General features: G+C 43.1%; 1 protein-coding gene across 1 annotated transcript in view; it reads left to right on the plus strand.

Moving 5' to 3' along the window:
* Positions 1–3602: 3602 nt before the first annotated feature.
* The window catches only part of LOC137421318 (polypyrimidine tract-binding protein 1), a 49828-nt gene continuing 29182 nt past the window's right edge, over positions 3603–24248 (plus strand). The window contains exons 1-11 of the mRNA XM_068107241.2: positions 3603–3701; positions 4005–4035; positions 4169–4235; positions 7663–7835; positions 16541–16687; positions 16828–16986; positions 17658–17768; positions 17862–18048; positions 18485–18532; positions 18654–18790; positions 19939–19972. Of these exons, the coding sequence (XP_067963342.2) occupies positions 3694–3701; positions 4005–4035; positions 4169–4235; positions 7663–7835; positions 16541–16687; positions 16828–16986; positions 17658–17768; positions 17862–18048; positions 18485–18532; positions 18654–18790; positions 19939–19972 (1102 nt within the window). The 5' untranslated portion in view covers positions 3603–3693. The remainder of the gene's footprint in view (positions 3702–4004; positions 4036–4168; positions 4236–7662; positions 7836–16540; positions 16688–16827; positions 16987–17657; positions 17769–17861; positions 18049–18484; positions 18533–18653; positions 18791–19938; positions 19973–24248) is intronic.

Genomic DNA, 24248 nt, shown 5'->3' on the forward strand with positions numbered 1-24248 from the left:
CGCCATAGCGTGCACAAACGTGCAGGAAAGCGAAAGAATCGCAAATTAGTTTTTATTAGTTTTAAAACATAGTTTAACGCCAACATAGTTTGCCAACGTGAAATAAATGAATACGCTCTCAAATGTGCCGTCCGAGGCAGAGTCTGTTCGGCACGTTCGGCACACGTGATAGCTCGCTGCTCTCTGATTGGTTGAATCGTTTTTGGACATAGCTCGGTAACTACTTGTCCGATTAATATGAAACCTTGAAAAGGCACATCCTCGGGTCCCCAGCAATATACCTGGCAAGTTTAAAGTATATCGGACCCGTGGTTGTCGAGAAACAGCGGTCACAGACAAACAAACACACACACAGACACACACACACACACACACACACACACACACACACACAGAGATTGCTGGAATTATAGATAGACTAGGGCATGCCCGTACGTGGGTGCCCGTTCCTTGCCAAAAAAAAAAAAAAACGCTACCCGTACGCTCTACCCCGCCCGTACGCCCGTACGCCCGTAAACAAAAAAAACAACGCTCTTCGCTTCCGCCCTTCGCTCTGGGAGAAATAATGCGCATAAGAAATCGAGAAATTATTATTTTCTCCGGAAGAAATCGAATTACGAACCGTAATGGCGCACGCGCTCGGCTCGGCTCGCAACAACGCGTTCTGTGATTGGCTGCCGGAAGTGAAGTCTTCACTGTCCGGAAGGTCGCAAATCGCAGTTACGATGAATCGCAAATTAGTTTTAATTAGTTTTAAAACATAGTTTAACGGCAACATAGTTTGCCAACGTGAAATAAATGAATACGCTCTCAAATGTGCCGTCCGAGGCAGAGTCTGTTCGCCACGTTCGGCACACGTGATAGCTCGCTGCTCTCTGATTGGTTGAATCGTTTTTTGGACATAGCTCGGTAACTACTTGTCCGATTAATTTCAAACCTTGAAAAGGCACATCCTCGGGTCCCCAGCAATATACCTGGCAAGTTTCAAGTATATCGGACCCGTGGTTGTCGAGAAACAGCGGTCACAGACAAACAAACACACACACAGACACACACACACACACACACACACAGAGATTAGTGGAATTATAGATAGACTAGGGCATTGCCCGTACGTGGGTGCCCGTTCCGTGGCCAAAAAAAAAAAAAAACGCTACCCGTACGCTCTACCCCGCCCGTACGCCCGTAAACAAAAAAAGCAACGCTCTTCGCTTCCGCCCTTCGCTCTGACTGAATTGGGAGAAATAATGCGCATAAGAAATCGAATTACGTACCGTAATGGCGGTCAGCTCGTAACGCGCTCAGCTCCGCTCGTCTCACATCGGCCACGCCTACGCAACAGAGCGTTCTGTGATTGGCTGCCGGAAGATAAGTCGTCACTGTCCGGAAGTTCGCAAATCGCAGTTAGGATGAATCGTTTTAATTTAATCGCAGTTTGAATTCGTTTTAAAACATAGTTTAACGGCAACATAGTTTTCCAACGTGAAATAAATGAATACGCTGTCAAATGTGCCGTCCGAGGCAGAGTCTGATCGCCACGTTCGGCACACGTGATAGCTCGCTGCTCTCTGATTGGTTGAAGCGTTTTTTGGACATATCTCGGTAAGTAATTGTCCGATTAATATGAAACCTTGAAAAGGCACATCCTCGGGTCCCCAGCAATATACCTGGCAAGTTTCAAGTATATCGGACCCGTGGTTGTCGAGAAACAGCGGTCACAGACAAACACACAGACACACAGACACACAGACACACAGACACACAGACACACAGACACACAGACACACAGACACACAGAGATTGCTGGAATTATAGATAGACTAGGGCATTGCCCGTACGTGGGTGCCCGTTCCGTGGCCAAAAAAAAAAAAAAACGCTACCCGTACGCTCTACCCCGCCCGTACGCCCGTAAACAAAAAAAGCAACGCTCTTCGCTTCCGCCCTTCGCTCTGACTGAATTGGGAGAAATAATGCGCATAAGAAATCGAATTACGTACCGTAATGGCGGTCAGCTCGTAACGCGCTCAGCTCCGCTCGTCTCACATCGGCCACGCCTACGCAACAGAGCGTTCTGTGATTGGCTGCCGGAAGATAAGTCGTCACTGTCCGGAAGTTCGCAAATCGCAGTTAGGATGAATCGTTTTAATTTAATCGCAGTTTGAATTCGTTTTAAAACATAGTTTAACGGCAACATAGTTTTCCAACGTGAAATAAATGAATACGCTGTCAAATGTGCCGTCCGAGGCAGAGTCTGATCGCCACGTTCGGCACACGTGATAGCTCGCTGCTCTCTGATTGGTTGAAGCGTTTTTTGGACATATCTCGGTAAGTAATTGTCCGATTAATATGAAACCTTGAAAAGGCACATCCTCGGGTCCCCAGCAATATACCTGGCAAGTTTCAAGTATATCGGACCCGTGGTTGTCGAGAAACAGCGGTCACAGACAAACACACAGACACACAGACACACAGACACACAGACACACAGACACACAGACACACAGACACACAGACACACAGACACACAGAGATTGCTGGAATTATAGATAGATAACCATTTCATGTTGTGAATGTGCATGGAAGAAGTTTCGGGAACTGAGTGGCGTGCTGATGATGAGGGGAGTGTCGTTGAAGCTGAAGGGAAAGGTGTATGCTGCATGTGTGAGAAGTGTTATGATTTATGGGAGCGAGACATGGGTAATGAACGTAGAGCAGCAACGAAGGTTGGAAAGGGTGGAAATGCGAATGGTTCGACGGATGTGCGGAGTAAGACAAATGATGAATTGCGAAAGATGATGGGAATAGAGCCTGTGATTGATGCTGTGAAGAGGAACAGGTTTAGATGGTTTGGTCATGTGTTGAGGAAGGATGAAAGTGACTGGTTGAGAAGAGTGATGGAAATGATTGTAGAAGGAAGCAGAGGACGGGGAAGACCGAGAAAGACTTGGCTAAAGATGGTGGAAGAAGAAATGCGGGCAAGGGGGTTAACAAGGGGAGATGCAGAAAATAGGGCAAAATGGAGAAGATTGTCATGGGGACCGCAAGGCTAACCCCCACTCTCGCAGGGAAAATGGCCTTTAAAATGCATGTTGTTGTTGTTGTAACCAATTCCCTTAAACAACAATAACCATAATACCGAGAACCAACAATAATCGCCGTTTCCTTCAAACCCCCATAAGAATAATAATACATAACCAGAAATGTTTCCAGTGGATGAAAACCACAACCACCGAAGTGCCGAATCCGAAACAATATCTAGTCACTGAATAGAATACAACCACCCGTTATTTTTGAGGTCAACATAGGCCAACAACTGTGATGCACGACATATTTCTTGTTTATTAATTAATTGTAAAGTTATTGTACTTATTACCTCATCTTTATTTTTAAATAATTTTCTGCTAATTTATCGATGTAAAAAAATTCCATTGTGCAACAAGAAAAAGCATGATAAACGGTGTATAGGGGCAGCGCTGTTCGGTGGGGCTGGAATTTCGTTTTTTACATTCGGTTTTAACTCTAATAATGAAAACATAAAAAGATTTTAGAATACGGCGTTTTTTGTTTTTTTTTACATCGTCGTACTTCATAGAATAAAGACTATAGTAAAAAAGAAGGTGTGATACTGACGTCACTGTGTGGTGACACGCATGCCTCGTTTCCCGTCTTCTCAGCGCCATCTTCTCGCATGAGATGGAGGGGTGAGTGAACTCCCTGGATCGTACGCTGGGTCGAAGATTTGGCGGTCAGGATTATCAGTGGGAGGGAAGTGAATGATGAAGTAAAAAAAGGGAAATTGTCGTGGGAGAAGGGATGAAAAATTAGCGCGGGACAGTGGAGAGCTTGGTTCGTGTGTGACGATTAAACTCGTTTCACGTACTTTTTACATTAGAAACGACAGTATTGAAGAGGGATTGTTGGCCTAAAGTGATGTTTATGTAATTTAATGAAGCATTCAAGCATTAAGTTTAGTAATGGCGGCGACTTTGCCTTTTTCCCCTCAGGCTTGTGGCGGATATAGCAGTTGGCACCAAGGTGAGGCGGAACTACCCACGGAATCTGATGCAGTGCGGCCGTCTCCATGTCTATCTTTTGTTTTCGCTTCTGTTTTCCCATTTATTATTTACCGCCCTCTTCTCCCCTTTCCATTCTTACTCTTCTTCTCCAGAGAGGATCTGATGAACTGCTTTGTGCTTATATAAACGGCCCAGCAATGACAACTGGGGCAGCGACTGGTAAGCTTCTTCTTCTCCTCTTAGCCTTAGATTTTCTTCGCCACTCATCATCAACCACCTCAACCTCACTATTCTCCTTAACCTCATTTACTTCCTCATCCTCCTTAACCCCATTAACTTGCTCGTCCTAAATCTCACTAACCTTAACCACATTAACCTGCTCGTCCTAAACCTCACTAACCTCATAACCTCATTAACTTCCTCATCCTCCTTAACCCCATTAACTTACTCGTCCAAACCTCACTAACCTCCTTAACCCCATTAACTTGCTCGTCCTAAACCTCACTAACCTCCTTAACCACATTAACTTGCTCGTCCTAAATCTCACTAACCTCATAACCTCATTAACGTCCTCATCCTCCTTAACCCCATTAACTTACTCGTCCAAACCTCACTAACCTCCTTAACCCCATTACTTCTTCGTCCTCTTTTACCTGATTAACTACCTCATCTTTAACCTCATTAACTTCCTCTGCCTTCACAACCTCATCAACTTCCTTGCCCTCCTTAACCTCATTAACTTCCTCGGCCTCCATAACCTCATTAACTTCCTCGTCATCCATCACCTCATCAACTCCCTCGTCCTCCTTAACCTCATTAACTTCCTCGTCCTCCTTAACCTCATCAACTTCCTCGTCCTCCATAACCTCATCAACTCCCTCGTCCTGCATAACCTCATCAACTCCCTCGTCCTCCATAACCTCATCAACTCCCTCGTCCTCCTTAACCTCATTAACTTCCTCGTCCTCCTAAACCTCATTAACTTCCTCGTCGTCCTGAACCTCATTAACTTCGTCGTCCTCCTTAACCTCATTAACTTCGTCATCGTCCTTAACCCCATTAACTTCGTCATCGTCCTTAACCCCATTAACTTCATCATCGTCCTTAACCCCATTAACTTCATCATCCTCCTTAACCCCATTAACTTCGTTGTCGTCCTTAACCCCATTAACTTCATCATCCTTAACCCCATTAACTTGCTCGTCCTAAACCTCACTATCCTCCTTAACCTTATTAACTTCCTCATCCTCCATAACCACATTAACTTTCTCATCCTAAACCTCACAAACATCCTTAACCCCATTAACTTCTTTGTCCTCTTTTACCTGATTAACTACCTCGTCTTCAACCTCATCAACTTCCTTGCCCTCCTTAACCTCCTTAACCTCATTAACTTCCTCGTCCTCCTTAACCTTATTAACTTCCTTGTCCTCCTTAACCTCATTAACTTCCTCATCCTCATTAACCTCATTAACTTCCTTGCCCTCCTTAACCTCATTAACTTCCTTGTCCTCCTTAACCTCATTAACTTCCTCATCCTCCTTCACCTCATTAACTCCCTCATCCTCCTTAACCTCATTAACTTCCTTGTCCTCCTTAACCTCATTAACTTCATCGTCGTCCTTTACCCCATTAACTTGCTCTTCGTCCTTAACTCCATTAACTTTGTCGTCGTCCTTAACCCCATTAACTTCGTTATTGTCCTTAACCCCATTAACTTAGTCGTCGTCCTTAACCCCATTAACTTAGTCGTCGTCCTTAACCCCATTAACTTAGTCGTCGTCCTTAACCCCATTAAATTCGTCGTCGTCCTTAACCCTATTAACTTCGTCGTCCTCCTTAACCCCATTAACTTTGTCGTCGTCCTTAACCCCATTAACTTCGTCGTCCTCGCTAGCCCCATTAACTTCGTCGTCCTCCTTAACCCCATTAACTTCGTCGTCCTCCTTAACCCCATTAACTTCGTCGTCGTCCTTAACCCCATTAACTTCGGCGTCCCTCCTTAACCCCATTAACTTTGGCGTCCCTCCTTAACCCCATTAACTTCGGCGTCCCTCCTAAACCCCATTAACTTCGTCGTCCTCAACCCCATTAACTTCGTCGTCCTCAACCCCATTAACTTTGTTGTCCTCCTTAACCCCATTAATTTCGTCGTCGTCCTTAACCCCATTAACTTAGTCGTCGTCCTTAACCTCATTAATTTCGTCGTCCTCCTTAACCCCATTAACTTCGTCGTCGTCCTCAACCCCATTAACTTCGTCGTCCTTAACCCCATTAACTTTGTCGTCGTCCTTAACCCCATTAACTTCGTCGTCGTCCTTAACCTCATTAACTTCGTCGTCGTCCTTAACCCCATTAACTTCACCGTCATCCTTAACCCCATTAACTTCGTCGTCGTCCTTAACCCCATTAACTTCGTCGTCGTCCTTAACACCATTAACTTCGTCGTCCTCCTTAACCCCATTAACTTCGTCGTCGTCTTTAACCCCATTAACTTCGTCGTCGCCCTTAACCTCATTGACTTCGTCGTCGTCCTTAACCCCATTAACTTCGTCGTCCTCCTTAACCCCATTGACTTCGTCGTCGTCCTTAACCCCATTAACTTCGTCGTCCTCCTTAACCCCATTAACTTCGTCGTCGCCCTTAACCTCATTAACTTCGTCGTCGCCCTTAACCTCATTGACTTCGTCGTCGTCCTTAACCCCATTAACTTCGTCGTCGCCCTTAACCTCATTGACTTCGTCATCGTCCTTAACCCCATTAACTTCGTCGTCGTCCTTAACCTCATTAACTTCGTCGTCGTCCTTAACCTCATTAACTTCGTCGTCGTCCTTAACCTCATTAACTTCGTCGTCGTCCTTAACCTCATTAACTTCGTCGTCGTCCTTAACCTCATTAACTTCGTCATCGTCCTTAACCTCATTAACTTCGTCATCGTCCTTAACCCCATTAACTTCGTCGTCGTCCTTAACCTCATTAACTTCGTCGTCGTCCTTAACCTCATTGACTTCGTCGTCGTCCTTAACCCCATTAACTTTGTCGTCGCCCTTAACCTCATTAACTTCGTCATCGTCCTTAACCCCATTAACTTCGTCGTCGTCCTTAACCTCATTAACTTCGTCGTCGTCCTTAACCTCATTGACTTCGTCGTCGTCCTTAACCCCATTAACTTTGTCGTCGCCCTTAACCTCATTAACTTCGTCGTCGTCCTTAACCTCATTGACTTCGTCGTCGTCCTTAACCTCATTAACTTCGTCGTCGCCCTTAACCTCATTGACTTCGTCGTCGTCCTTAACCCCATTAACTTTGTCGTCGTCCTTAACCTCATTAACTTCGTCGTCGTCCTTAACCTCATTGACTTCGTCGTCGTCCTTAACCCCATTGACTTCGTCGTCGTCCTTAACCTCATTGACTTCGTCGTCGTCCTTAACCTCATTAACTTCGTCGTCGTCATTAACTTCATTGTCCTCCTTAACCCCATTAACTTCGTCATCGTCAACCCTATTAACTTGCTCGTCCTTGACTTCATTAACGTCCTCATCCTCCTACCTTCTCCAAAAATTATATTGTGTATGTATATGTATAAAATATATCCTCATGGATCAACTCTATCCTCCTCCTCTTCCTCCCCTGTTCCTTCTTCCAGCTAATGGCAACGATAGTAAAAAATTCAAGCCGGATTATCGAACGGCTTCTGGTCCTTCGAGAGTCCTTCATCTGCGCAAGTTACCGAGTGATGTCACAGAGGGCGAGGTTATCGGCTTGGCCCTACCTTTTGGGAAAGTGACTAATCTACTGCTGCTGAAAGGCAAAGGGCAGGTATGGTGATTGTCAACTCTTTAATTTAACTAGAACGGAACTCCGTAGAGCGCATACCTCCACCTGGCTGAGCGCATACCTCCACCTGGCTGAACTTTTTGTTTTGTATCCCAATGATAGGCCGGATCTGGATTCGTACCTGAACCAAAATCTAATCAGCTTGTTCTTGTCACTGAACCAACTCCTCCACCAAGTTTAATCATAAATCGTCCATAACTTTTTTTAATGTCATGTTATATATCGCTTTTCATCTGATCTCTCAATGGTGAAGAATCACTTGAAAATTAAATAACTCATATCTGAATCAATATTCAGATCTTCACCAAAATTGAATCTATCCTTGTCAGACACACAACTGGTACACCAAGTTTCATCCAAATCCATCCACAACTTTTTGAGTTGTGTGTCTGACATGTATCGTCATGTCTGACATATGTCTGCGATGTATCCTTTTCGCCCTATCACTGAATGGTGAAGAATCACTTTAAAAATTCTACTAGGCGGATCCGAATCTTCACCAAAATCTTGGAAATCGGCCAACATTACTGCTTTACACAAAAAATGTGCAAAAACAGATCCTAGCAACTACAGACCAATCAGCCTTCTCCCAATTATCAGCAAAGTCATGGAATCCATCATTGCTTCAGATATCAAACCCTTCCTCTTCTTCAATGGCTTGATCTCTGATCATCAATTTGGCTTCAGACCAGGTCACTCTACTCTGGACATGCTGCTTCTGCTGTCTCAACAAAGGATGGAGGTCCTCAATGCCAAACAGGAAATTAGAGCTGTCTCCCTTGACATATCACGTGCCTTCGATACGGTCTGGCACCCCGCTCTGCTCACCAAACTCTCCTCCTTTGGTATCCATGGAAATCTCCACGCATGGCTGGCGGACTTCCTCTCTGGTTGTAGTCAACGTGTGGCCCTGAATGGGTTTCTCTCATCTCCTCTTCCTGTTCAGGCTGGAGTTCCACAAGGCAGTGTTCTGGGCCCTGTGCTTTTTCTGGTCTTCATCAATGATCTCTCTGACTCTCTGGAAAATCCTCTCCATCTTTTTGCTGATGACTCCACTATCTGCCGCTCCATTGCTCATCCCTCAGATCGGCAGGCAGCAGCAGCAGCCTCCTGGTGGTCTTTCTGTCTTCTCCCAACTCCTCTCCGGCCTTGCTCCCCCAGCTCTATCTGTGCTCTGTCCCCCATATTTTCCTGCACAACGCACAAGATCTGCCAGCAACCCTCTTTTGGTGAAACTGCCAAAATCAAGACTCTCTGCTCAGCTTCACTTTCATTCCTCATTTTCCCCATCTCTGGAACAAACTCCCCCACTCTCTTCAATCCCTCTTCTCTCTCCAGGTCTTTAAAACAGCTGTTCACCACCATCTCTTATCTTCCCCCATCCAAAAGCTTGATATTTTCTATCCCTGTTAATTCACCCCAGATCCGCCTCTTTCAATCCCCAACTTCTTTCCTGAAATTCCTCGTAGTGTTCATTTGCTTTATACCATGTACCCCTCCCTCCTCCCCCAGCCCTCCCCCTTCCACAGATCTACCGACGTCCCTTTTCTCTACTGTTGTTGTGCTTGTATGCTTCCCTCTCTCTCCCCCTCTTGTCTCCCCACTCCCTTCATTGTATGTTTTATGTGTCTGTGCATGTTTTCATGTTCAATGTGTTAGCTCTTACACGAGCCTCGATTCTGCATACCAAAAAAAAAAAAATCTCCTTTCATCCTTGTCACATACGCTACATCTCTGCCAAATTTCGTCCGAATCCATCCACAACTTTTTGAGATATATTATTCACAGACAGACAGACAGATATACAGACAGTCAGGGGTGAAAACATAACCTCCATCCACCTTTGGTAATAATTGCTGTGTAATTACAATCTGTTGTAACCTCATGGAAACATTTTAAGGACAACCTCCACTTCATCACTTGATCCCTTCCCCTCCCCTCCGCCTTCATCCCCATTTATATCTCACGAATAGATTGTTCAATGTAAATGATTGCGTCGTGATTTGGAGATTAATTTGCTTTTAAGCTACATATTAGATGATACATTTGCGAAGGAAGGCAGACATAGGAGCGCAGTGAAACGCCACGCTTGATAGCACACCACTTGTTTTTAACTCCATACTTAGCTCTCCAACTGATCATGCCTTTTTACCTCGGTCACTGAAGGTGGATGGAGGTTTTGTTTTTACCCCTGTCTGTCTGTGAGCAGGATGTTTCAAAAAGTTATGGTTGGTTGTGTGACAACAACGAATTGGTTCAATTTTGGTGAAGATCTGAATCTGCATCCGGATCAGAGAATTTTTAAAGTGATTCTTCACCATTGAGTGATGGGACCAAACACAATATATAGCACAATATCTCAAAAAGTTTTGGACTTGTGACAAAGCTGGTGGATGAATGGGGTAACTCAGTGACGAGAACATGTGATTTGATTCTGGTTCAGGTCCGGATCCTGATCCAGCCTATCAGTGGGATACAAAACATAAACTGTTCAGCCTGGCAGATGTGTGTGCTCTCCCGAGTGCCGTTCTAGTTATTTTTTGTATGCATCGTCGAAGCTCATGGAATATCTAGTACACTGAATGGATCAGTACGTAACAGACAAAAACAGGGTGCAAAACACGCATGCATGGGGTGGACAAGATTGACACAGAGGATGTATGGGGTGGACAAGATGGACACAGAGGATGTATGGGGTGGACAAGATGGACACAGACGATGTATGGGGTGGACAATATGGACACAGAGGATGAATGGGGTGGACAAGATGGACACAGAGGATGCATGGGGTAGACAATATGTGCACAGAGGATGCATGGGGTGGACAAGATGGACACAGAGGATGCATGGGGTGGACAAGATGGACACAGAGGATGCATGGGGTGGACAAGATGGACACAGAGGATGCATGGGGTAGACAACATGGACACAGGATGTATGGGGTGGACAACATGGACACAGATGATGCATGGGGTGGACAAGATGGATGCAACCATTGAAATTGGTTTAAAATACCTTTAGACAGTGTCGTACAGTATACTGCTTTATTCTGCCAGGTGAGCGTCCAGGGTTGTTGTACACCGCTCCTTTCCTATGTCATCTCCCGGCACTGCATAAGGTCATTGCCGGGCACCGAAGGGGCTCGGTAATGACACACGCTGAAAGGGAGTACTCAGTTTTCACTCTGGTTGTTTTTCTTGTTTTCTTGTTTGTCCGGGCAATATCTCAGCCATCCTTTGACCGAGGAAGCTGAAATTTCGGCACAATAGTCAGCAAGTCCTTTGTCAAAAACAGTATTTTTTTGTTTTTTGATTGATCAATTAATTGACGAGTTATTTAATTATTAGCAATTAATTAAGTACTTATACATTTCCTTTCTCTTCTGGCCATTATTGCAGGCACCTTTTGAGTTAGGAAGATGATATTTGGACATGCCAATGACAGTGATTTGGCTGTAAAAGATATTTTTGATTTATTGATTAATCAATTAATCGATTAATTATTTAATTATTCGATTAATGACTAAATATGTACATATATTTTTTAAGTTGCACATTCTGATGAAATGGTGGTGGTTTACATGTTCTATTAGCGAATTGATTAATTATTTCATTTTTTTATGATTATTATTTATTCATTTGGAGGTGCTGGCTCAGAACGTAAAGGAGGGTTTACCGTGGGAGTTGTTGTATGCAGATGATCTGGTGTTGATTGCGGAAAGTATGGATGGACTGAAGGAAAAGATGAACAAGTGGAAGGAATGTATGGAGACAAAAGGTCTGAAGGTGAATATAGGAAAGACGAAGGTGATGGCAAGTGGTAAAGCATGTGGTGAGGTGGAAAGAACTGGGAAGTGGCCATGTGCTGTATGCAGGAAGGGTGTCGGGGTGAACTCCATTCAATGTACAATGTGCGCTGAGTGGGTTCATCAAAAATGTAGTGGTCTGAGAAGGTCATTAACCAGTGTGGCAGCTACATTCAAATGTAAGGTGTGCACAGAGGGAGCTGCAGATGGAGGAAATGTTGAGTTGGATCTTGGAGACGGCGTGAAGCTGGAAGGTGTGAAACCATTTTGCTACCTAGGAGACATGCTGAATGGAGAAGGTGGATCAGACTCGGCAACGGTTGCTGGAGTGAGATGTGCATGGAAGAAGTTTCGGGAACTGTGTGGCGTGCTGATGATGAGGGGAGTGTCGTTGAAGCTGAAGGGAAAGGTGTATGCTGCATGTGTGAGAAGTGTTATGATTTATGGGAGCGAGACATGGGTAATGAACGTGGAGCAGCAACGAAGGCTGGAAAGGGTGGAAATGCGAATGGTTCGACGGATGTGCGGAGTATCGTTGAGAGAGAGGAAGACAAATGATGAATTGCGAAAGATGATGGGAAGAGAGCCTGTGATTGATGCTGTGAAGAGGAACAGGTTGAGATGGTTTGGTCATGTGTTGAGGAAGGATGAAAGTGACTGGTTGAGAAGAGTGATGGAAATGAATGTAGAAGGAAGTAGAGGACGGGGAAGACCGAGAAAGACTTCGCTGAAGATGGTGGAAGAAGAAAGGTGGGCAAGGGGGTTAACAAGGAGAGATGCAGAAAATAGGGCAAAATGGAGAGATTGTCATGGGGACCGCAAGGCTAACCCCCGCTCTGGTAGGGAAAATGGCCTTTAAAATGCATGTTGTTGTTGTTGTATACAGTGCATTCAGAAAGTATTCAGACCCCTTCACTTTTTTCACATTTTGTTATGTTGCAGCCTTATGTTGAAATCGCGCATGAGGTATGTGAGGCGCATGCTCACAGAATCTTGTTTCTCACAGTCTGTGAGTGCTTTATGTGCTTTTTTGCAAACTCCAAGCGGGCTTTCATGTGTCTTTCACTGAGGAGAGGCTTCCGTCTTGCCACTCTGCCATAAAGATTGGTGGAGTGTTGCAAGCCCAGATTGGTGGAGTGTTGCAGTGATGGTTGTCCTTCTGGAAGATTCTCCCATCTCCACACAGGATCTCCTGAGCTCAGCCAGAGTGACCATCGGGTTCTTGGTCACCTCTATTACCAAGGCCCTTCTCCCCCGATTGCTCAGTTTGGCCGGGCGGCCAGCTCTACGAAGAGTCCTGGTTGTTCCAAACTTCTTCCCTTTATGAATTATGGAGGCCACTGTGCTCTTGGGAACCTTCAATGCAGCAGAAAATCTTTTGTAGGCTTCCCCAGATCTCGCCTCAACACAATCCTGTCTCTGAGCTCTGCACACAGTTCCTTCGACCTCATGGCTTGGTTTTTGCTCTGATATGGATTGTCAGCTGTGAGACCTTATATAGACAGGTGTGTGCCTTTCCAAATCAAGTCCAATCAATTGAATTTACCACAGGTGGACTCCAATCAAGGTGTAGAAACATCTCAAATATTATCAAGATAAATTGGAGGCACCTGAGCTAAATTTCAAGCATCATAGCAAAGGGTCTGAATACTTATGTAAATGTGATATTTCAGTTTTTTCTTTTTAATAAATTTGCAAAACTTTCTAAAATCCTGTTTTCTCTTTGTCATTACTAGGGCATGCCCGTACGTGGGTGCAATGCCCGTACGTGGGTACGTGGGTGCGAGTACGGTGACAATCCCCCCCCCTCTATTTACATGAAATGGTTTGGTCCATGAAATGTTTTGGTCCATTCGCAACGCCAAAGCGAACGGCGAACGGCTTGCGAGTACGGTGACAATCCCCCCCCTCTATTTACATGAAATGGTTTGGTCCATTCGCAACGACCACAGAACCCCCCCCTCTATTTACATGGAATGGTTTGGTCCATTCGCAACGCCAAAGCGAACGGCGAACGGCTAAATCGCCATAGCTCGGTAACTACTTGTCCGATTAATATGAAACCTTGAAAAGGCACATCCTCGGGTCCCCAGCAATATACCTGGCAAGTTTAAAGTATATCGGACCCGTGGTTGTCGAGAAACAGCGGTCACAAACAAACATACAAACATACAAACACACACACACAGATTAGTGGAATTATAGATAGATGGGGTATTGAGTGTAGATTGATGAGGGAAAAAATGAATTTAAACGATTTCAGCATGAGGCTGCAACAAAACAAAATGTGAACTGAAACGCCACTCAGTAGAGCGCATACTCCCGCCGTGGGTCAAGTTGGAATAGTACGATTTCACAAAAGTTTGAGGGAGTAGTTCAGTGACGACACAAGACAGACACTGCACAGATATATATATATATATATATATATATATATATATATATATATATATATATATATATATATATATATATATATATATATATATATATATATATATATATATATATACACACACACAAGATGTTAAAAAAAAACAAGGCATTTTCACTTACATTTTCGGATTCAGCGTTCAATTCCATGTAGGTGTGTATTTTGAGGCGTGTGTGACTTCAAATAAAATTATTGTAAGCCAGGAAAACGTTTGTTTCATTCCTTAGGGATACAACATGTAAAACTGGCCCAAACGTGAAAACAAAACTCGTTCATTTTAAGTCGTTCAAGCTAATGCGACCACTCATTGTTCTGGGAAGACTCCCGTGCACATGCTTGTCACACTTATGTCACCTGTCTTTATAAGTTCATCAAATACTGACACGGCGATTGACATTCGCTGAGGTAAATGTTGATATCTCTTCTGAGGTTTTTAAAAAAACCCAGTTTTAAAGCATTATACGTATCAAACGATACATTTTATGAAACGGGGAAACCGAATACACACATTGGTGGTTTTAAAATGACAGAATATGTCTTTATTAGGAAGAAAAAAAAAAAGATCCTTGAAGACGACGCTGCAAACAAAATACACTGCTCTAACGCATAACCATGAGTTTAAACTACATTTACAACAAATATGAAAACTATTTTCGTATCACAATGTTAAATATAGAATATATAGAAGATAATGTAAAGAAAAAAAATGAGCCCTATCTTCCAATGGTAAACAATCCTTCAAAAAAATTCCTGGATCCGGAATAATATCCTGAGCTTCACCAAAAACTAATCAATTCTTCCTTATCCCAAGGGCAATCATCCCACCAACTTTCATCCAAATCCGTTCAGAACTTTTCCAGATATCTTGTTCACGAACACACACACGGACACGATCGAATGCATTACTCCCTGGGAGTAAAAAAGTGAAGGGGTCTGAATACTTTGTGATGCACTATACTTCACCAATACCTGGCACCCTTACCTTTTTCGTCCTCTTCAATGCCATCAGCACTTCCTTTCATGTGATCTCCACCAACTTCACAACTCTGGTTTTTTTTTTTTGGTTTTTTTTTAAATAACGGGATATTGCACGCCACAAAGCCAGAAGGCAACTCGAGGTGGGTGCTACACAAAGAAAACAAAAGCAGAATAACCAGCCCCTTTGATTGAAACAAGACAAATGTAAAAGGTTGTCTCCACAGAACAAAAAGGGCTGGAAGGGATTAACTTGTCTGCTTTGAGACAACAGGGTCTCTACCCCCATTTTGCATCCTTCCTGGTTCAACAGCTGTTTGAAATATTCTTCCCACACCTTCAATACTGCACCCTTCTCTGTCACTAACCTCCCTCCTCCATCCTTGATCACCGCCACTCCCTTCATGTTCTTGCTATCCACATCCCTGTCACGAGCCTATTTATACGTCGTCTTCCTCCCACCATCCTCCTCCAACTTGTTTGTACACCTCCTCTTCCATTTCATTCCTTGCCTTATCCACAGCTCTCCTTGTTCCTTTCTTCTGTCCATACAGGTGCAGCAATCCTGCATCCAGTTGCCTCCATCTATCCTTGATCTTCTCTGTCCTCTTCCAAACCACCTCCTTTTCACCAACCGTTTTCGCTACTTCCTCCGTCCACCATATCTGGTTTCTATCCCTTGACGATGCACCCTTTCCTGACAAGGAAGCACAAACGAATGATTAATAATTGAACAGTACTTGAAAAGCACTCGCTCCATGGGGGAGTGATTATTGAAGGCCCATGCTGTACACAACCCACCTTTAAGTTCAAGCTGAAGTTGCAAATCACTATCTGCAGTAGCTGTTGTTACCACCATGTTAGTATTCAATCGCGGTCATGAGTGTGGGTTTTTACTTGTAGAAAAAGATTCCGCTAAATTAATTTGCTGAGCGAGCTTAAACTTGTTCGCCAACGGAAGGTGGACACTCAGCCCAGTGTATGAGCGACGTGTGCTTTCTGCCGAAGTCGGGTGAACGGCAACTTGTCCTGCACCTTCCAAATGTCTACATGTGCTGGATGAGCTCCAGTCAGAAGAAGTGTAATCTACCGATGCCCTGTGAACCAAGCAAACTGTGATGTGGTTTTAAGACCAGAGGTCAACAACGATCGATTATAGTGACAAATACAAATTGATATGAAACCTGATATTACAGTAATCGGGAGAAGTGGTACAACGCACTATTTGTGGTGGTTCATTAAATTACGGTTACAAACGATAAAATACGATGTTTTTTTTTTTGTTTGTTTTTTTTGTTTTTTTCTGTAAATGTACCAATAATATCTGGCGGTAATACCACAGGTGTACAAATACTGCCGGCTTTTATGCAGAGGTGAGGATTTATCCAGATGTGGGGATGGGATGGAAATGCCTGTGGATGGTTTGTGGGTTTATCATTTATTTGTGTTTTAAGATGACTTGCAATCTCGCAGGCATTTCTCGAGATGTGTTCGGAGGAAATTGCCATGGCGATGGTGGATTATTATTCGTCGGTTTCCTTGCACATCCGGAGTCAGCCCGTTTACCTGCAGTACTCCAACTATAAGGAGCTGAAGACTGACGATTCACCTCAACAAGCTGTAAGCTTGATATGCTTGTGTTGGTCTTGGCTTGTTTGTTTCTCCCTCCTCAACCTTCCTGCTCCTCCCGTCCCACCCCCTTGCGCCCCGATATTTAGATATTGAACTTCATTGGTTTTCCCTTGTGTGTTTTCCATTAGAGAGCAAATGCTGCACTCCAGGCTGTGAGCTCAGTGAGTGGTGTAGTCAGTTTGGAAGCTGCACTTGGAGACGCGGTACTATCTGTTGGTGCCAGTCCTGTTCTACATATCATTGTAGAAAATTTGTTCTACCCTGTCAGTCTGGACGTTTTGCACCAGGTAATGTATATAATGTAAAGGGCGGATGAAGGATTGGGGGTTGGGTGCTGCTTATAGCATGCATTGTTGCTGAACTAATGCCCTCTTTATTATTCATTTTAATTTCGACCATTCACACTGGTTAAAAAATTTTTTTTTTAATCGTCTCATTTCATGCTGATGTAGGCCATAATGAGTTCCCCGCGAAACGTCCTTGCCTTGAATGAGTCACCTAATCAATACTGCAGGGACTTAGGAGCCATCTAATTATTATTTATGTGAATGGGTAAGGGTTGGGGTCGTAATGAGCATCAAAATTGAGAGAGGAATGGAAAGAGAGAGCATAAAAGAGGGTGTGGAAATAAGACGAAAGGTCATTGGGAGGAAAGATGGAGAATAAAAAGTGTCGGTTTTGCTGGGTGTGATATTCCTTCATACGCAGCATTTAAAAAGAACAGCACGGACATGCAACCATTACAAAGCCTTGACGTGCCTCATGCCTCATGGCCTACTTCTGGGTTGAACTTCCTTGTAACAGAGCTCGCATTATTCTGGTTCACTGGAGTGTCCAGAGCAGGAGTAATGGAGGGAAGGAATATCTGTGCAATGTAACCTATCTTTAAATCAACTGACTGAGTTGTTATCTCGGTGAAATGATTTCAAGATCGAGTGCTCTGAATTTTACTTTGCAGATATTCTCAAAGTTTGGAACAGTTCTGAAAGTAATTACTTTCACAAAAAACAGCCAGTTTCAGGCCCTTCTGCAGTATGCCGATGCTCAGAATGCTCAGCATGCAAAGCTCGTAAGTTATTCCAAAAATACCCGCCGCTACCATTCCTGTCCACAACTTGTGAATCCTTCTTACGTTTTGAACGTGTCTCTCCATTCCACACAGGCTTTAGATGGACAAAACATCTATAACGCTTGTTGTACACTCCACGTTGACTTTTCCAAGCTCACCAGTTTAAATGTGAAATTCAACAATGACAAGTCCCGTGACTACACACGCCCTGATCTTCTTACGGGTGATGGAGGAGTTGGGGCTGCTGCATTTGAACCTGCAATGGTCGCTGCTGCTTTCGGTGAGCTGGTTTGAAGCAAAATATTTGTTGAAAGAAAACTCAGAAGGACAAAATTTGCCACTTTTTCCACCCTATTAGTTGGTGGGATTATTGGGGTGTGAGTAATGTGAACTTGAGCACATTTGTTGAAGAGAAGTTCAAATGACTTTATTTTCTTTTGGCAAATAAACGATGGCCATTGCAAGAAATGCTCAAATGGGAACAACAAAATAACAGGATTACTTCCTTGTTGGTTTAAGAAGCAAAAAACAAAACGGGGAAAACTTTCTCGAGTTGTTGTTGCTTATCGGTCACCAAATGTGGATGTAAAGTGAAAACGATAGATCTGATGTAGGAGATGTGCATTTTTAAAACTTGAGTATTTAATTCCATATGTCGAAAGGCACGTACCTCTTTGTTGTTCACCGAGTTTCTTATAAATTTGACTGTTTGACAGGGCCTTATGGAGCTGGTTTTCAAACAGCCATTGGCTTCCCTCAAGCTGGTAAGTATTTGCTGGCATCGTTAACCTTCACTCACCTGGCCATACTGTCCTCCATCTTGTATACAAACTGCAATGACTAAATGACAGCACCCTTCAGCAATTTTGTTTTATCTGCTTCCAGGGCTCTCTGTTCCTGGAATTCCTTTGGGGCTCCCAGCTGCGGCTGCTGCCGTTAGAGGAGTTCCCCTCCCTTCTGGTCTTCCGGCCTCTCTTTCGATCTCCAACTGTGTCCTCTTGGCTTCAAATCTGAACCCTGAGGTGGGAGATTGAGGGGTCATAGGTCATTGCATAGTTTTTACTTTATTTTTTTTTATAAAAGGTGAAAATATATGTGTACAAGAATATATGCATGCATCAAATGATTTTTATCTGGAAAACTTGGGAAAAGAAAAAAAAAATCCACATGTTTTACTGGCTTGGTTTAAGTGCGATGTAAGATAAACAACATAGTCTTCATATGTGTTTGTCGTTGAGTAAATATGAACACAAATTGGCTTCTGCCTGCAGTTGTGTGAAACGAACTAGGATTAAAGCAAAACACGTGGACAAGAAAATGTATGAAGGAATGAACGTTACGAGATTGAGAACATCTGCTTGTGAATTGATACAAGGTCTAGGATAAGAGAGCCGCTGTGGATGGTGGTTGGGCGAATGGTAGCTGCAAAGACTGGTGGTGATAAAAGTTAGAGGGGTCTGAAAACGAAGTCAGAAAAATCCCTGCCATGCCACCACCTCAATCCTTCCTTCCTCTCCTTTATTTTGATGTTTCCATATGTCCATCTGTCCCATTTCACTCCCCCCACCCCTGTCAATGTTCTCACCTAACCCTTAAACCAGCTTTTCCACATTTCCTTTCTGCCCGATCTCTTCCCAATTTCTCTGAGCTGCAAGAGCTTTGAGTTTAATCCTCCAAAAATTTCCCTTGCAGTTCTTCAAGATCCTTTATTCCAATACATTCTGACTCCTCCAATTTTCCAGATCTTGATGTACTAACTTCGAGCTGTTAAGAATTTCATCTTCAATGTTCACATTTATTCTACTTCAAAATTCTTTTCATTATTTTTCTTGTCCAATAATGTTGCTTCCTTTATTCTTATTTTATCTCTGTTCTTATTATTATCATCTATGTTCTTATTATCTTGTTTTTTATTTCCTTGATTATTCCATACACTGACTGTTTCCATTTTCTCTCCTTCCCTTCCCACCCTTTTCTTCCTCCTTATACTTTCCACACTCCCTGTGCCATTTGTTCCCAAAACCTTCTTCTCTCGACTCTATTCTGTTCTCTTCCTGCTCCGTGTATCCCTCTTCTGCACCTCCTCCCCATCCCACCACCATGTTGCCTCTGTGACCCCTTTCCCATTTAAAAAAAAAAAAAAAAAAATCTTTTTCTTCCATTTTCCCAGGTGGTCACACCTCAAAGTTTATTTATCCTCTTTGGTATGTTGCCTCGATTTCCATACTTTTATGATCTTGATACAGCTATGTATGTCTTTAACCATTTCTTGCTGCTAACTTTTATACTTGCACAATTTTTTTTCACTGCTATCATTTTGCTTCCCCTTGACATTCTGCCCCTTATTCTCACCACCAATTTGACTTCCTGAAATACTGCTATTGTGTTTTATTTAGCCTTGATGTCGTTTTTAGGTCAATTCAAACCATTTTTATCTCCATTTTGATAAGATCCGTTCAGCGTTTGCCTTGATGCCAGCAGGCAGAAATTAATTATCGGCTTTTAATGAAACCTTGCTTTGTAGTCTTTGACCAATGCCAGCATTGATTGGAATTTCATTTAATTGTGCAAGAACTTCGAATGCATATGCGAGATAAATATTTCGCTGAAAAGTGTAGTGCATACAATTTTAAACCATTACATTGGCCGTATTGTGTTCCACTCTGGAATAAAACGAATTGCCTGGAAATTACATCAGGTGGGGTTTGAGTGGGTTGGTTGAAACTAACGCCGTTGTAAAGGGGTCATTCCTCTGACACCAAAACATACTTGGATCAAAATAACTGCTGTGATCTCTGACCCCAAAATACCGAAATAACCTCGTGATGTACATTTTAATTATTGTACATTTTCAATTATTGTACATTTTAATATTGTAGTTTGTTATCCATTATTGTATATTTAATATTGTAGTTTGTTATCCATTATTGTATATTTTAATATTGTAGTTTGTAATCCATTAAATTGTTAATTTTAATAATGTATTTTGTAATCCATTGTTTATTTTAATATTGTCATTTGTAATGCATTATTGTACATTTTAATATTGTAGTTTGTAATGCATTAAATTGTTTTAATATTGTCATTTGTAATGCATTATTGTACATTTTAATATTGGAGTTTGTAATGCATTAAGTTGTTTTAATATTGTCATTTGTAATGCATTATTGTCCATTTTAATCTTGTAGTTTGTAATCCATTATTGTATATTTTAATATTGTCATTTGTTATCCATCATTGTACATTTTAATATTGTAGTTCGTAATCCATTATTGTGCATTTTAATATTGTCGTTTGTAATCCATTATTGTATGTTTTAATATTGTAGTTTGTTATCCATTATTATAGATTTAAATATTGCAGTTTGTAATCCATTATTGTGCATTTTAATATTGTAGTTTGTTATCCATTATTATGGATAACATTTTATCGTTAAAATTATTGGCGCTGAGGAAGCGCCTCTAGCGATTGACTTCCAGCCAGTGTAACGCTAATTCCTGTCACAGGAATTCTGAGATCATATAAGTGGGCGTGGCAGTTCCTGATTGGTTCGTGTTGGGGAACGCCTTCTCGCTGCCGACGTGACGTAAATTCGCGCACGCGCACTGGTGATTGGCGCTGAGGAAGCGCCTCTAGCGAATGACTTCCAGCCAGTGTAACGCTAATTCCTGTCACAGGAATTCTGAGATCATATAAGTGGGCGTGGCAGTTCCTGATTGGTTCGTGTTGGGGAACGCCTTCTCGCTGCCGACGTGACGTAAATTCGCGCACGCGCACTGGTGAAGCTTACTCGATCTTACTCGATCCCATATTACATGTACTTTCATTGCATACAAATTATACTTCCTCCTAGAAATTCCATGCCCGAACCTCAGCGCAATCCAAGAGGATTCACTTGTTATTATCGTTGTGGACCCAGATGGAATTAAAGGAAGATGGAAAAGATATATGGAAATGCTGTTGAATACAGAGAATGAATGGGATGGCAACATAGAGAGTAACCCAGTTTTAGGACCGGCAGAGAAGATAACTGAGAAGGAAGTTGAGGAAGCGATAAAAGCAATGAAGAGTAGAAAAGCGGGAGGGCCGACGGGAGTTGTGGGAGATATGTTGAAGGCAGCGGGAAATTGGGGTGTGAAGAGAATGACAGAGATCTGTAATCTGGTGGTGAAAGAAGGCTGCATTCCAGTGGATTGGGAACTGAGTACCCTCATCCCTCTATAAAAAAAACAAAAAAAAAAACACCTTTAGAGGCCATTTTTTCCCCACAAGCGGGGGTTGGCCTTTTTCGGGAACTGTGGTTGTTGTTTTTCGGTCCCCTTTTTGAAGCAATGTTTTACGGCCGGATGCCCTTCCTGACGCCAACCCTTTTTGCCGCCTTTAACGACAAGCAGGGAATTACCAGTGAACTGGTACTCAATTAGCCGACCTCGGAAGGATGACAGGCTGAGTCAACCCCCCTGGCGTTAATTCAGCGATTGACCGGGATTCGAACCCAGGATCCTAGGATCCTAAGCCGGCACCCTAGCCGCTAGCCCAACACCAGGGATCCCTCTATACAAGGGGAAAAGTGACCCTCTGGACTGTGGCTCATATCGAGCGATAAAGTTATTGGAACATGCAATGAAGGTATTGGAAAGGGTGTTGGAGAGGAGGATAAGGAAGAAAGTGAAGATCGACGAAATGCAGTTTGGATTTATGCCATGAAGAGGAACGACAGACGTGCTTTTTATTGTGAGGCAGTTGCAGGAGAAGTACATGGAGAAGAGGAAGAAGTTGTTTCTTGGGTTTGTTGATCTGGAGAAAGCATTCGATAGGGTTCCACGCAAAGTATTGACATGGGCATTGAGGAAGTTAGGAGTGGAGGAATGGTTGATCAGAATAGTGATGGCAATGTACAAAAGAGCGCGCACAGCTGTAAGGACGAAGGACGGGAACAGTGGTGAGTTTGAGGTGAAGGTGGGAGTGCATCAGGGGTCGGTACTAAGTCCACTACTATTTGTAGCTGTGATGGAGGTGCTGGCTCAGAACGTGAGGGTTTACCGTGGGAGTTGTTGTATGCAGATGATCTGGTGTTGATTGCGGAAAGTATGGATCGACTGAAGGAAAAGATGAACAAGTGGAAGGAATGTATGGAGACAAAAGGTCTGAAGGTGAATATTGGAAAGACGAAGGTGATGGCAAGTGGTAAAGCATGTGGTGAGATGGAAAGAAATGGGAAGTGGCCCTGTGCTGTGTGCAGGAAGGGTGTCGGAGTGAACTCCATTCAATGTACAATGTGCGCTGAGTGGGTTCATCAAAAATGTAGTGGTCTGAGAGGGTCATTAACCAGTGTGGCAGCTACATTCAAATGTAAGGTGTGCACAGAGGGAGCTGCAGATGGAGGAAATGTTGAGTTGGATCTTGGAGACGGCGTGAAGCTGGAAGGTGTGAAAACATTTTGCTACCTCGGAGACATGCTGAATGGAGAAGGTGGATCAGACTCGGCAACGGTTGCTGGAGTGAGATGTGCATGGAAGAAGTTTCGGGAACTGAGTGGCGTGCTGATGAGGAGGGGAGTGTCGTTGAAGCTGAAGGGAAAGGTGTATGCTGCATGTGTGAGAAGTGTTATGATTTATGGGAGCGAGACATGGGTAATGAACATAGAGCAGCAACGAAGGTTGGAAAGGGTCGAAATGCGAATGGTTCGATGGATGTGCGGAGTATCGTTGAGAGAGAGGAAGACAAATGATGAATTGCGAAAGATGATGGGAATAGAGCCTGTGATTGATGTTGTGAAGAGGAACAGGTTGACATGGTTTGGTCATGTGTTGAGGAAGGATGAAAGTGACTGGTTGAGAAGAGTGATGGAAATGAATGTAGAAGGAAGTAGAGGACGGGGAAGACCGAGAAAGACTTGGCTAAAGATGGTGGAAGAAGAAAAGAAATGCGGGCAAGGGGGTTAACAAGGGGAGATGTGGAAAATAGGGCAAAATGGAGAAGATTGTCATGGGGACCGCAAGGCTAACCCCTGCTCTAGCAGGGAAAATGGCCTTAAAATGCATGTTGTTGTTGTTGTTGTTGTTGTTGTTCATTATTATATATTTAAATATTGTAGTTTGTAATCCATTATTGTTCATTTTAATATTGTAGTTTGTTATCCATTATTGTATGTTTTAATATTGTAGTTTGTTATCCATTATTGTATATTTTAATAATGAAGTATGTAATCCCTTACTGTATATTTTATTATTGCAGATTGTGATCCATTGTTGTCTAATGGGTTGTTCCTGATGGAGTAATAAGCAGAGTAATTCATTTTAAAATACATTTTGGAAGCGTTTTTAGATCACTTGGAACATCGTCCAAGTGAGGGATGAGTATCACGCCGAGTTTGTCAGTCGGTATGTAAACACTCAGATGTTCTGTGAAACTACACGCATCATTTTGATGGAACCTGACCACAACCTTCATTTCCCCGTGATGTACCAAAGTTTGTTC

Source organism: Myxine glutinosa, chromosome 2 (genome assembly GCF_964187855.1).
Source record: "Myxine glutinosa chromosome 2, kmMyxGlut1.1, whole genome shotgun sequence".
NCBI lineage: Eukaryota > Metazoa > Chordata > Myxini > Myxiniformes > Myxinidae > Myxine > Myxine glutinosa.